This window comes from Dreissena polymorpha, chromosome 4, assembly GCF_020536995.1.
Source record: "Dreissena polymorpha isolate Duluth1 chromosome 4, UMN_Dpol_1.0, whole genome shotgun sequence".
Lineage (NCBI taxonomy): Eukaryota > Metazoa > Mollusca > Bivalvia > Myida > Dreissenidae > Dreissena > Dreissena polymorpha.
In genome coordinates, this window is record NC_068358.1 from 134,090,956 (window position 1) to 134,105,660 (window position 14,705).

The 14,705-nt window shown below is 33.0% G+C and overlaps 1 protein-coding gene across 1 annotated transcript in view; it reads right to left on the minus strand.

Moving 5' to 3' along the window:
- LOC127878810 (growth hormone secretagogue receptor type 1-like) overlaps window positions 1-14,705 on the minus strand; it is a 32,209-nt gene that overhangs the window by 11,052 nt on the left and 6,452 nt on the right. The window contains exons 2-3 of the mRNA XM_052425338.1: window positions 1,019-1,490; window positions 679-802 (exon numbers count right to left, since the gene is read on the minus strand). Coding sequence (XP_052281298.1) covers window positions 679-802; window positions 1,019-1,490 — 596 coding nt within the window. The remainder of the gene's footprint in view (window positions 1-678; window positions 803-1,018; window positions 1,491-14,705) is intronic.

Below are 14,705 nucleotides of genomic sequence, written 5' to 3' on the forward strand. Positions count from 1 at the left end.
AGAGTTGGTAAAAAATTATTAAATTTGCCATATTTATTTTTAATTTAAGGAAAAGCAACGGCTAGTGTCATTTACGATGTGAAAACCCCCAATATGTTTGGATGTTGTATTAAATACACTAAAATACAACCACAACTATAAGCCAATTAGTTCACAATATCCTATCCTAAGTTATGCTACATTTATAAGTCATTTTCCACGACTCTTATTTTCGTTAGATAAATACATTAAAAACTACTACAAGAACGTCAGGTATTATTCGATGCAGGTTGAACTTATACCACACACGTTTCTTTTCTTCAAATGTTTGCAGCACGGGGATATGACATAATTGTTGCTGTTCTATCAAAACGCGCTGATCCCAGTATCGAGTATGCATTAATTATTGATTTATACTGTCCGATCTACTTAAAACTGATGTAGAGTTACCGGTTGTCACCGATTTGAAGAAATATTTTCTAAACCTAAGAGGCGAACAATGTAGTATTTCATTCAAGCGTTGTCTGAATTGCCTGGAGCAAACCACGTAGAAAAAGAAGTTGATCGCGTAGTTTATCTGCTCTAAAATCTGCGAAATCTCACGAAAAATGAAAAAAGCCACGCTATTGGCATCAAAAGCGCTAAAGCCTGCTGTAAATGAATAAATATGGACGGTCGAAATCGGTATGATGAGGATACCGTACGATATCAGAACACCAATGACCATCACACTTGCTTTCAAAGTCTTGGTTATCTGTTTCTTGTTTGCCGACATGGAGCTGTTAGTCGCGCTGGATAAGTTGCCTTTCAACGCTTGTCGCATCTTGGCGTGACGGAATAAGCGAAAGACAATATGAGGGGTAAGTACCAATAAAATAATGGTTGGAATAAAAGAATAAAAAGTTACTCCGATTGTTACGAACACACTTTGCTGCAAACTTGGTAAATCAGGTTTGCAGATACCACCTTGAATTCCCGACGAAAAATGCCAAACAGAATTATACGTCGTTATGATCACATAGTCCAACGCAATCGCTACCACAATATAATGTTTACGGAGTATAGACTTTGCCCTCAACGGAAATATAACGGCAACATATCGTTCAACGCAAAGTAACACGACTAACCAGGAAGATGTCATTTTTGCAGATCTAAAGATGACAAAAAAGATCTTGCACGACAGTGTAGACAAAGCTCTCAGATCAATTCCAATCAGTTTGATAATCCAGAATTTGTTTAAAGGTTGTGTGAGAAGGAGAGCAGTATCTGACAATGCCAGAAACAAAATGATATATCTCGAGGTCAAGTCCTTGAATCGGGAAAACATCATGGTAACAAGGGTTAATATGTTTCCAGCTACTCCTACAACAAGAATCAACGGTTGTATAATGTAGCCAATGATCTGAAACACGTCAATCAACTCTTGCATGTTGTCAGGAGCGTTTGCGTCAGGTACGTAGGCGTCTGTTTCATTGACCGTGAGGTTCTGCATACTGCTATTCAAAACCACCCTGGATATGTTTATCAAACTGCTGTTTAGTATCCATTGATCTTTAAGTACATCCATGACTGTATCCTACAAGCAAGTAAATAGAATGTTACAGTTTTTTGCTTTTAAGGTTAGGTTTTATGTTTTTATGATGATAATAGAAATAATAATAATAATAATAATAATAATAATAATAATAATAATAATAATAATAGTAATAATAATAATAATAATAATAATATGTTATTATAAAATTGTCCGTGATAATTATACAATTTACTTAAGTTAAATAAATTACAGTGTATATATTATCGAGCCAAAGAAAAAAAGTATATGTATAAAGAGAAGAATTATAAACATTGTTATACGACATAAGTAAATTTAAGCTATCCATAGATGATGTAAAACAATCTCCTCATGGATAGTGGGTGAACATAGGTTTTGTTACCCAAACACTTATTCAGTAGTAAACATACACGAAAACCAATATTTTTTATAGAATAAAATGATCAAAAACTTAAAATTGTGTAAAATCTTACAAAAACATGTATTTTTTAAAAACCAAATGGGATAAACAATATTATCATCACTGCAATCATGATAAATCAGATATTTAAAAGGCTCATAAATACCAATAAATGACATGGATAATGACAGTGGAGGGGGAATGCGTGGCCGGGAGCTTACTGGGTTTAAGATAGGTAAGTTGGAACTTACTTCCAAGAAGGTTTCGTTTTCGTGTTTTTCGTGAAGGAGTTACGGATAAGTTCACCCGGTAAGCCAATTTTGTTTAAATGCAAATGTCCTTTCGGCACTACGGTGTTTGAACTTACCTCGGTTTTTTGTTTCAAAACCGTAGACGTCGGAATAAAAAAGGTATTGAAGCAAAACCGTCCACAAATGTGTTGTTTAATTTCTTGACCTTCGAGATTTTGGATGTTCGAATATCATTTTCTCGTGTAATAAACAGTATTGTTCATGTTAACAGTAAAATGTAGCATACACACGTTTTTTGTTTTAATTATTTCGACGTATGTGTTTGTCTGTTAATTCATTTAGTGCCGAATTATAATGGTTTTACTCCTCTTTTTGGCACTGACATTTTTTTAAGCATATTTTGTTCCTGTTCTTCAAACGATAAATAAAGCTTATACATATGTTAAAATGTTTTACAAGGGGTAACTGTTGTGAATGAATTCCGCAGTGATTTCTTATTAGAGTTTAAGAGTTAACATTTTGTATTCATTTGTAGTTGACACAGTATGTAATATATAAGGAATTGTTTAGTTTTAAGTCATTAGCTCAAAGCTGACATATACATTGAATTGAATGTTTTCTCAAATTAAACGCTAACATTTGGTGTGCGTAATATAAGGCATTTGACGGTATTATTTACACCGTGTAATTTTTGCATGTTTAGATTAACACATATGAACATACTTAAATGCCTAAAACTGAATAATATGCTTACCAAACAGAATACTATGCTTATTGTGTTTATGTAACAAGACGCAAGTTATAGACATTGAGGATGCTAAGATAAAAAAGGAAAGCGTAACTAAGTGTGTACCGCTCCAGAAAGCGAAAGGGACGAACTCAAAAAAAGATCACGTGCAAGCACCACGCCAATTAAACACATAAAACCATGACATTAACGTGCAATAAAACTGTAATGAAAAACAAAAAGGGTTAAGCCGGGTAAAGCCGGTTCGATACTATTACAAGGTTGATGAGACAAAAACACTACCATTATTGCGATACGGAATACACTAAGCGATTTGGAATACCTGACACGAGCATAGAAATGCATATCAGAGAATAGTTTTTTAATTGCAAACTGAAATATTAACTAAAATATATTAACTAAAATAATTAACTTTATTGAATACAATTGCATTTTACGCGTTTAGCCATAACGAAACTGATATATGTATGTAACTTTGATGTGACACTTTTTGGACGACCTACTTTTAAACAAGTTCTGTAGTTTGTGAATACATCATAATCGCAAAAAGTGAACTTGCAGTAGATATTAAGATATTTGCAGATGCAACACACGATATGAGTTCAGTAGAAGTGATCAATATATACATGTATTTTATTTATAGTGTACGTTTATGTGAATACATATTATTTAAGACTGTTGAATCTAGGATATAAAGTATTCGTTCACCTTGAAAGGTTATTTCGTTTGTTCCTAACATTGCCTACTCATCTTTAATAATGTTCCCAATGTATAACAAATTCATTCCGACCCAAATGAATATTTTTATCATGTATATACGTGCTGAGTACACTTGAAAATTTGTAATTTAGTAGAACAAATAGCAATTATATGCCATACTTGTCTAGGCAGACTTTATTAAAAAAACACTACAAACATCAGCTGTACATGTTTTGAACATTATATTCAAAAAATCTACCCGAACGAACTAGTCTTAAATAGATCGTGTCAATCCAATACAGATTTACACTTACATCTTACTATTAATTATAATATGATTAAGACAAATTTCTACGACTTTGAATTTGTAAATTTTCCGTTCCTATATGGTACATTGTAACATCCCTAAAGGTCCATCCTATGGTATTTACATTTCACAGTTGGTACGTTACGCCAGAGCATGTTCATGTATTAAAGATTTTAATGATTGTAATCGTATATTAACGAAGACATTGCTAAAACAAGGTTTTTTGTATCATAACCTTCGACGTAAATTCTCTAAATTTCACTCAAAGTATGGTGATTTAATTTCAAAATATAATGTTTCTTTAAAATGGCATTAAACTAATGAAATTTCCCACCCATCATTTTATGGAGAGGTTTTGAAGCGTGTTCGCAAATTAAAATATCTTAAAGAAAATGTTTATATTAAACTTTTCAATTTAATTAAATCATATAAAAAAATAATATTATGGTGACGTACTTAAAAACGCATGCGTGTTGATTATAATTCACTATATATTTATTGTCTTAAATTCGGAATTTTTAATGGAATGACCATTGTATATGTTTGATTCTAAAATATTCAATAAACAAAGCTAGTTTTGAGGTAATTCGATTTTACAGTACTGCCCCTTTAATTTATTTTTTTATTTTACAGTATTGCCCCTTTTATTTTATTGGATTAAGTTGAAGTCCTCGTGTCATCGCTTCTAAATAACGTCATCCGATCCCCTTTAACTGTTTTCGGCTACATGCATAGGTCATCGGGTTTATATCATTAAACATTATTCATATTTTCTCACTTTCGGGCGTTTCTTGTTTGATAATTTTTTTTAGCCGTCACATAAACAACCCAGCTATTTAATATGGATCTTTTACACCGATTATTGATGCTTCTTCTTGTAAATTTGCATGATGATGATCTGAAATTTTACTATAAATTGTTAAATCTTTTTCTGAAAAGAAGGGATGTAGTTGACACTTGTTCATAATTTCATTTCATCGTTCTTCTAAAAGTTGTAACTCTGTCGCTCTGATCTCCTTCCTACCATTGAGTAATTAAATGGTAATTAAATTGAATGCGTTTAAATTCCCTTTTATTATTGTTTAATTTGAGTTGCAATGCTATGAGGTTAAATTTTATTTACACTTTTATGCATTATGAATATTACTGGGCCAAGTGTAAGGTTGAGCGCTCTAAAACCGGTTTAAACCCTCAATGCTTTGCATTGACCGTCCCAAGGCGGTGACCCCAGCTTTATTCTTGGATGTGTGTATGTTGTTTCGTATTGTGCTGTTTCGTACTGTTTTGGCCATTGGTCACTTGCAATAAATAAAGGACCAACTAATTGTATATAATGAGAATGCAATACTGCTCTAGCAGCTGGAGTTTCACTTCTTTATTTTGTTTGGTTCATGTGTCATAATATGCCTGTTTAGTCATCTGGCATAATCTATATATAAACTATGTGGTCCATGAATGGGGACTGGTATCTTAGTCCTCCTCTAATTTTAATTTTCTAATTACATATACTGCACAAAAGATACACTTATTATCGCCATCTGAAGTCTGCATAATCTGAAAACGGTACCAAGAATGGTCAAAAGTTCATATCAGAATAAGGTCGACACATCATAAAATACATTACTATATTACTGAAGGGGCTGATTAATATTATATTATTTCGTATATCAGGAACCCCACAACCCATTCACGTGAAAATATGTTAATTGATTCAATTGGTCGCCAAGTTTTTGGTACAGCATTATTATAATTCATTATGTAACGTTCTTAAGACGCGTACGTTTAAATTGCGCCAAATAACTAATTAACCATAAAATATTGAAGTACATGCAAACACTTTATTAAAGATGGGTAGGTATTTCGTGGCAAACCCTTTAACATAGATAAAAGCTATTTGTCATTTGTAAGTCAGGTCCCAAAGTGAGCTAAAAAAAGTCAGTTCCAAAGGAGGTTAAACCATTATAATTCTACAATAAATAAATAAATAGACATAAATACACGTCGAGATAATATAATAATCGTGATGTATGTTATATTTTATTGTAAACATGCACAAATAATGTTTATTATACGAGAACATGATATTCGAACATCCAAAATTTCTTAGGTCACGAAATTAAACAACAAATTTGTGGACGGTTTTGCCGTAATAACTTTTTTATTCCGACGTCTACGGTATTGAAACAAAAAAAAAGACAAAGGAAGAAGCACCAACATCGCAGAGTCAAAATGGCGTATTCATTAAAAATCAATAAATATATGTATAAATATATATATATATATATATATATATATATATATATATATATATATATATATATATATATATATATATATATATATATATATATATATATATATATATAATAGCTTACCGGGTGAAAATATCCGCAAGTCCGCAAGTCACGAAAAACAAGAAAACGACGTCATCTTGGAAGTAAGTTCCAACTAACCTCACTTAAACCCAGTAAACTCCAGTCTACTTATAACCGCCTGAATGATTAAATTCCCGATTCATATGGTTGGATTGGCAAATTTGTATAAACTATTTTTGAGGAATGTAAAACTTGAAAAAAGAGCAAATATCGTTGAACCAATAAAACTGGATGCAACTCATACAAGCTACTGCTTTTTCACATGTCCCTTGGGCCAGTTGGTTGAAATGATTAGCATTCAGCAGAAATAAAGGACGATTGTCTTTAAGAAAAGCAATTTATTTAAAACAACTATTTATTTAAATGTTGTTGTTTTTCTCTCGGAAAAAAACGTTAAATCTTATAAAAAGCAATTTCAAACCAGTTTCATATACTTCCCTATCACCTACTTGCACCAGAATAATTCATGTGTTATTCGTGAACACAAACTAATATCATAGAATAGCAAAAATATCATAGAACCGCATGCGAACGTTAAACAAAAAAAGGATCAACTGCATCTTTTATGGTTAAATATTATTATATTATAAAATATTATGACAATTATCATACAATAATAATAATAATTATAATAATTATAATAATAATAATAATAATAATATAATAATAATAATAATAATAATAATTATAATAATAATAATAATAATAATAATAATAATAATAATAATAATAATAATAGTAATAATAATACCAAAAATTGTATGCTGCTATTTATTTAAAATATTTAAAAATATTCTTACAACAATCATCATAATATGCCAGCAGCATCATGAATTTTTACCTTACACCGTTGGTGAAGCTGGTGACAATGTACGCCTATAATTCCGGTAGCTAATCTGACAGCAACTGACTATTCTTCGCAATTTAATCGGCTTTTTAAACCTAACCTCGAACAAGTTTCTTGATCATTCATTGGTCACTTGTAATCACCTGACGATTTGTGGGCGTTTCCATTCGCACATCAATTACAAAATCCATCAACGGACGGGCATAAACTATGTTTTAAACTCGTTAACGCCATATAAGGACGTGTGTTCATTTAATAATAAATAAACAAAGTACCTTTGCCCCAATAACAATTGTGAATATTTTGCTTACATTATATTTAACCTGTTGTGAGTGATACTATTCGAAAGAGACATAGCATATTCATTCTCCAGTTAGTTCGCTACGCGAGACCTGTTTAATAATACATTATTTAAAACGTTTTATTTCTTAAAGTAATTAAGGAATAAAACAAAAATATTAATTTAACGAAAATCGCACATAACTACTTTTTTTTAACAATCATTGTAGAGTGGCGTTTGGAAACGGTTGAGTAAATGTAAGCTTGCCGAAATGGATGCTGAACTTTTTACTTTGTTGATAGACTTCAACAGTTATTTCTATCGAAAGTATGAAGCTCTTCTCTATATAAAGGCCTAAATGAAAACAGTTGTTGATTTGACTCAATGAGTCGTTGCCTTTAAGTGAAGTTACGTTGATGTTTTCGCTCAGAGGGAACGTCTTGTTAATACTTTGATCTTTATCATAGTTTACCATGTGGGCCTCTCATTACTCCATTTACAAACAAGAAACTACATAGCTTATTGTAATACTTCCGTCTAACTTTATTTTTTTATCTTGAATTTCTTTCATCTGTCAATAAATTGAGTTTGAATTCTGGGTTAACAGCAGTATTAGTGCAATTACCGTAATAAGCATAATCTAATGGCAAAGTCACAGCTGTAATACCAATCCCTTTATTATTACTATTCGTATGTTATCTACTGCTACGACACACAGATGTATAAGTGTACACATGAAATTGCGTGTCAATTTATAATGACACTTTTATTTGTGTGGGTTGGTTGGGACTTTAAGTCATTGTGCCATAAGAACAGTTCTGCACAATATGATAATTTTCCTAATAATGTATACAAAGCCTTTGCATTGCGAGGGCATATTTATGTGTTGACTTCATAATTACACTATCAATGGTGTTTATATAGAATACAAAAAAGACACAGATGCAAAGCGTCAAAGAGGCGCTAATTCAAATTTTAAATTGCGTCAGTTAAACAATATAAGACATGATCGTATATGCAAATAAACTATTTAATCACAGTAATTAATCACTTATGTAACTAGACTCGGTTTCGATTAATCTTTTACACGAGTAACTTATCAAATTCATCATGTCAGTTCAATTACTATGTTTTAAGAAAGAAAAATGTTTTTGTCTGCCTTTAAGAATGACTATTAAACTATGCCCAAGAACCAAGCAATGAATTTGTTTAGGCCATCATTTCAAAAAAAAATTCGCAGTCCTTCAACCAACTTTAGTAACATACCAATCAAACAAGAAATTTCTTAATACTAATACAATTGTCAAATTGTAATTTTGAGTTCATATAACAAACTTAAACACTGTTATAATTAAGGGTCCAGACCTACAAATAATACTTTAAATTATGGGCTTATACTTTTTCTTAATTTGTTTGAAAACTATCAAACTATCAAACTGGTCAACTACCATTAGCTTATGTATTCTTATAAAATACTAAGAAACGTTCAATACGCTGCTCAGAAACATATAATTTGTAATCTTACCTTGCTGAAACAACATAAATGCATTTGTAATTAAAACAAGATGGGTGTTCATCCATAAAACTCCTTGTCGTTTCGCTAATTGCAACACACGCAAAATGGTCGTGTATTTGAAATACTACCTTCGTAATGGTATTCACTAATGGGCCACTAAAGGACTTCTGTTAATAATGATAAAGGCGACAGAACATAGCGTTAGTCTCTTAAAGCAATTGCAATCCTAATTACATGTTAAAGTAAAGTGCGGTTGGTAAGTTGGTTAGGATAAACAGACGTTAATCTGTTATTTGAAACCGAAAAACGGAATTATTCCTGAAGAACGAAAAAGGGGCTTCTGTTCATTCCATAGTGTGCTTTTTATTATTGATTTACTGTTCTTTTTTTTTTCAAGTCATGCATCTGTTATTAATGAAACTTTATAAGAAACAAACGATAAAGTGAAAGTGATTTATTGGATACATAATACAACCCCTAATAGTTGTTTAAGTGTTATACTGAACACACACACGCACGCACACGCGCACACACCCACGCACAGGCACAAGCGCACGCGCGCACACACGAACGCATGCACGAACGCATGCTCGCTCGCATGAGCATGATGTTTTGGATTTTAATTTAAGAACAAGGTCACTATTTATCGGAAAGGTGTATTTAGATTTACACCTCGTACAACACGTGAAAGACACACATTTCTGCACATCACAACAAACGTAACTTCTGTTGATTTTCTCTGTAAACAGTCTCTAACAACCAATGTGAATTAAACACTGCGCGTTTGGGGATGGTTGAATGCATGCCCATGCAACCCGTTAACGAAGACATACACGCGTCCTGTTCGAGACACAGATGAAAACTTATCGCGAGAGTCATAAGTATAAAGTCAAAATACGGCTTTTCAGTTTTCGATGAAAATTAGTTGCTTGAACTGTTCAATGATCATATGTTCCAATTTTGCGGACAATATTTAGTGCCCGCTTGGTCCTTATTTTCTCGGGAAATTTCTGAGCAACTACTCGCTGGAATACTCTTATTATTATCACTATTATTATGAATATTTATTATTATTATTATTATTATTATTATTATTATTATTATTATTATTATTATTATTATCACTATTATTATGAATATTTATTATTATTATTATTATTATTATTATTATTATTATTATTATTATTATTATTACTATTATTATTATTATTATCATCATTATTATAATTATAATAATTGTAATAAAAAATAATTATTATTATTATTATTATATTATTTTATTGTTATTATTTCTAAAATCATCATTAAAATATGGTAACTAGCCTTAATAGAAAAAACTCTTGGTAACATTTATTTAATGGCTTGAAGGATACTGTCATCGAGGTAAATGAAAATCACCGGATACTAAACAGCATATAAAATAATGTCAATTCTCGTTATTTTAGCGTTTTTTAAAATTTATTCTTCGGGTATTATGATGACTGTAATACTTGTTGGTTATCTTTTTTCATATTTATTTAGTTCAATATATATTATATTGAATGTTTGATAGGCAGGAACATATTTTTTTAAACACATATTAAACAAGTATTATTGGTGTTATTAATCTACATTGATATGTTATGGTATTGATTGATACCATTATTATGACTGATTTTAAATATTCGTCTTAGTCAAGAAGCAGTAAAAGATTCAGAAACTGAAAACTGACAATTAAGAAAACAAGAGCTGTCACCATATGATAAACGCTTGATAGAAGTTATGAGCTTTTTCGAAAACTAAACGCAGATTTCGAAACTTTAACGCGGACCCTTAGGTAATTGTCAAGGTGACATGGGTCAAAATGTGTGTGCGTATGGAAAGGCCTTGTCCATATACACATGCATGCCAAATATGAAATTGCTATCTGAAGCGATGAGAAGTTTTGAGCATTTTTCGAAACCTAAACGCTAAGTGTGACGGATAGACGGACGGACGGACAGTCCGATCACTATATGCCCTCCTTCGGGGGCATAAAAAGCGAAGAGTGGAATAAATAGATGTTAATATTTCGTATTTTCCGGAATAAAATTGTTGAACGGTTCCAATAAAACTACTTCTGATTACAAGAACTGGGTTAACAACCGCGCTCAACTTTAACATGTAATATGGATTGCTATTGGAGATAAAAATTGAAGTTTTGTCGCTTTTATCTTCATTAGCAAAAAGCTCTTAAGTGGTTAATTTCTGAATACATCATTACTAGGGTATTATTAAAAAAACACGTACCTCCCCATCAATTCCAATTAGTGAAACTATTAACGGCTTTTTGGATGAACAGTCATTCGTATTAATTACAATATTCATGTTGTTGCGGAAAAGCAAAATTAGAAATTCACTGTAATGTAGAAGCCTTATGAACGGTAATGTTTATTTTTTAAGAACACACACGCTAATAATTGTAAGACAAAACACAACATTTAAACATCCTAAAATAAAATGTGTTTCAGGACAAATTGGGATAATGTATTGTAGTGTTTCTTCTACAGAATGCAATATTTATCACCATTAAAAGAACACCATTTAAGGAACACACACCATTGAAATATTTATACTGGTTTTATTTACATCCGTAATCGTCTAGCATACAAATCAGTCTATCGGTGTACATGCTATCAAAGAGGCATTCATGTCGGAGGCGTGTCCTGCAAGTAGGCGTGGCCAGTGCAAGCTACACCACAATCCCACCATTTTTTCAAACCAATTAATGCATGATTTACAAATAACATACTCTTAACATAAACGCATACATTCACAAACAATGCATACTAACAAATTACACCATGCATTTATCAAACAATCAAAACTAGAGCTGTGTCACAGACGTGACGAATACCCCAACATGCCGAATTTACACAGAATATTTTACATGTTGTCTTAACAAAAAAGCGGACACCATGCTCATGTTTAAAACGCACAAAGTGACCCCGTGACCTAGTTTTTGACCCGGCATGGTCCATGTTCGAACTTGACCTACACATCATCTAGATACAACTTCTGACCTATTGAGGTGAAGTTCGGATGAAAACTACTTGAATAAGAGAGCGGACACCATGCTGAATTTGTAAAACGTACTAAGTGACCCCGTGACCTAGTTTTTGATCTGGCATAGCACATGTTCGAACTTGGCTTTAATATCATCTAGATACAACTTCTGACCAAGTTTGGTGAAGCTCGGATAAAAGCTACTTGAATTAGAGAGTGGATACCATGCTCAATGATTAAAACGCACTAAGTGACCCCGTAACCTAGTTGATGACCCGGCATGAAACATATTCGAACTTGACCTATACATCATCTAGATACAACATCTGACCAAGTTTGGTGAAGATCGGATGAAAACAACTTGAATTAGAGAGCGGACACTTAATACGGACCGACAGACAGGCCGACCGACAATCTCACTCCTATATATCCCCCTAAACTTCGTTTGTGGGGTGTATAACAAAGTTTATCAAAACAAATTATTACAATTGAAAACATTTTATCCATGAAAATAAAATAACATGTCGCTAGTATGTGCAATGTTCTCAAACAATTTCCATTAATCGTTAACTCCCATTAATCGTTAACTTGACATAAACGAGCAACAAAACTGGCTGTTAATCAATTCCATTTAATAAGCCATTTGACACCCGAAGCATGATGCACATGTCAGTTTAATTAAAATTTACTAAGCGCCACGTGCGCTATCTCGAATGAATACCATTAAATTACATGCTCATTTAGCGGTGCATTTACATCAGGTTGAAATCATTAAAATGCTCAGGCATTTTCCCTTATCGGTCTGTCTTTTGACGCAGATGATACATTATTTTAACAATTTTCACTGTCATGGTGGCTTTCGGCGCTGATACGCTGTCCCCCGTATTCGCGACGGCCACGTGGGGGCAGTTCCGGTTTTGGTCCAGGGGGTGGACGGACATGGGTATATTTGACGCGGTCGATGTACAGCGCGTCATAGGATATATTAGCCTGTTTTCCTTGTCGTTTCGCCTCAAACAGTTTCTTTCTGCGATCTTGGATTTGTTTTGGAAGCTGGTCACTAACGCGGACGTTGCTATTTTTAAGTTTTTCCCGTGCCGCAGATTTCAAGGTCTCTCTGTCGCCGAAATAGTTAAACTTAACTACTATTGGACGCTTCTTGTCATGTTGATAAGGCCCTATCCTATGTGCTCTATCGATTTTCATCTGCGTGGCTGCGCTTTCAAAATTTAAATTGTTTTCACAAAACTGTAAAACTTTTTCGGCACAATTTTCGGACTTGCGGTCATCATAGCTAGATCCTTCATAGAAATTAAAGAATAACAAATTGTCCTCGCATTGATCTTGCTTGGAGATCGATGATGGTTTCATTTAGGTCGATGTTTTCATTGCGGAGAGAAGCTATATTTTGTGATAGAACATTAATGTTTGTTTTAATTTCATCACTCTTATTACTCTCAAAAGAACGGCTCAATTCAACATCCGAAAGTCTTTTTTCTGACTCGTGGAATTTTGATTTAAGGGCAGCTACTCTCGATTCAACAATTGATAGCTTGTTCGAGATGGATTTCACTTTAGTGTCAATTTGGTAAAATTTTGAATGTTTTGATTGCATTTGTTTTTGCGTACATTCAATAATATTTTATTTGTTAAGAATTGTTGTATACATATCTGAGTCCATTTGCGAAGTATTGTGAGTCTGATTTCCATTTTGTGGTGAGATTGGCGCATACATGTAACCGTATTGTGTCGGGGTCTGTTGGGTTAGGTATTGGTGGTGGGGTGGCATAAACGGTCCTGATGCAGCTGGTGTGCCATATATTGCCGGTGATGTTGTTGGAATACCTGCTGGTGGCGTATTGGCTGCCATTTTATGAACTTTGTAGGGGTGATCACTGGCAGAATTTGGTGACGCCTCTTCCTTGGAGCGTTTTTACCCGATTTTCCCATGAGCGCTTATCATATCATATGTATTGAATGTAGAGTGTTCACCAATCAACTTTTAAACGGTCTACCATGAAGTGCGCGCAATACGGCAATCCCAATTATCAATCTGAACACTTCGGACAGTGGGCTACACCACACCGTCTCTCTGATGTACGAAGGCGGCCGTCATATTGGATTTGGAACTACTTAAGAAAACAAGATGGCGGCCATCTCGGTTCAAACCCGACGTAAAGAAGAAAAATTAAAATGTGTTTTTTGTAGCTCGTCTGTTTCAAGATTACATTATTTAAATAATAATAAGTGTAGATCTGTGAATTCCAACAACATAATTACAAAATTGTTAAAGTTTAAAGATGCCAGTATTGACATTGAATTAATTTTAAATCGACCGTTTTCGTTATATTTTGTAACGCTACGAGGATTGCTTACATAAAGTATAAAATACAGCACTCATGGTATGAGCAAGGATGGCCAAGTGGTCTAAGCGGTAGACTATTACCTCCAGGGGTCAATGGTTCAAGCCCAGTTGAGGGTTACTTTTTAAATGTTATTCTTGTTTTTTATTGGAGCCTTTAAGATCCAATGTTTACATGTACATTTATGAATATAGCATTGAATGACAAAATAATTTGGGGAGTTCTTTTGTTATAGTTTGATTTTGTGACATTACAAAGATTGCTTATATAAAGTATAAAATAAACCACTGACTATGTAAGCACTGATGGCCCATTGGTTTAAGCACTTGACTTTTACTCCAAGGGTCAGTGGATCGAGTCC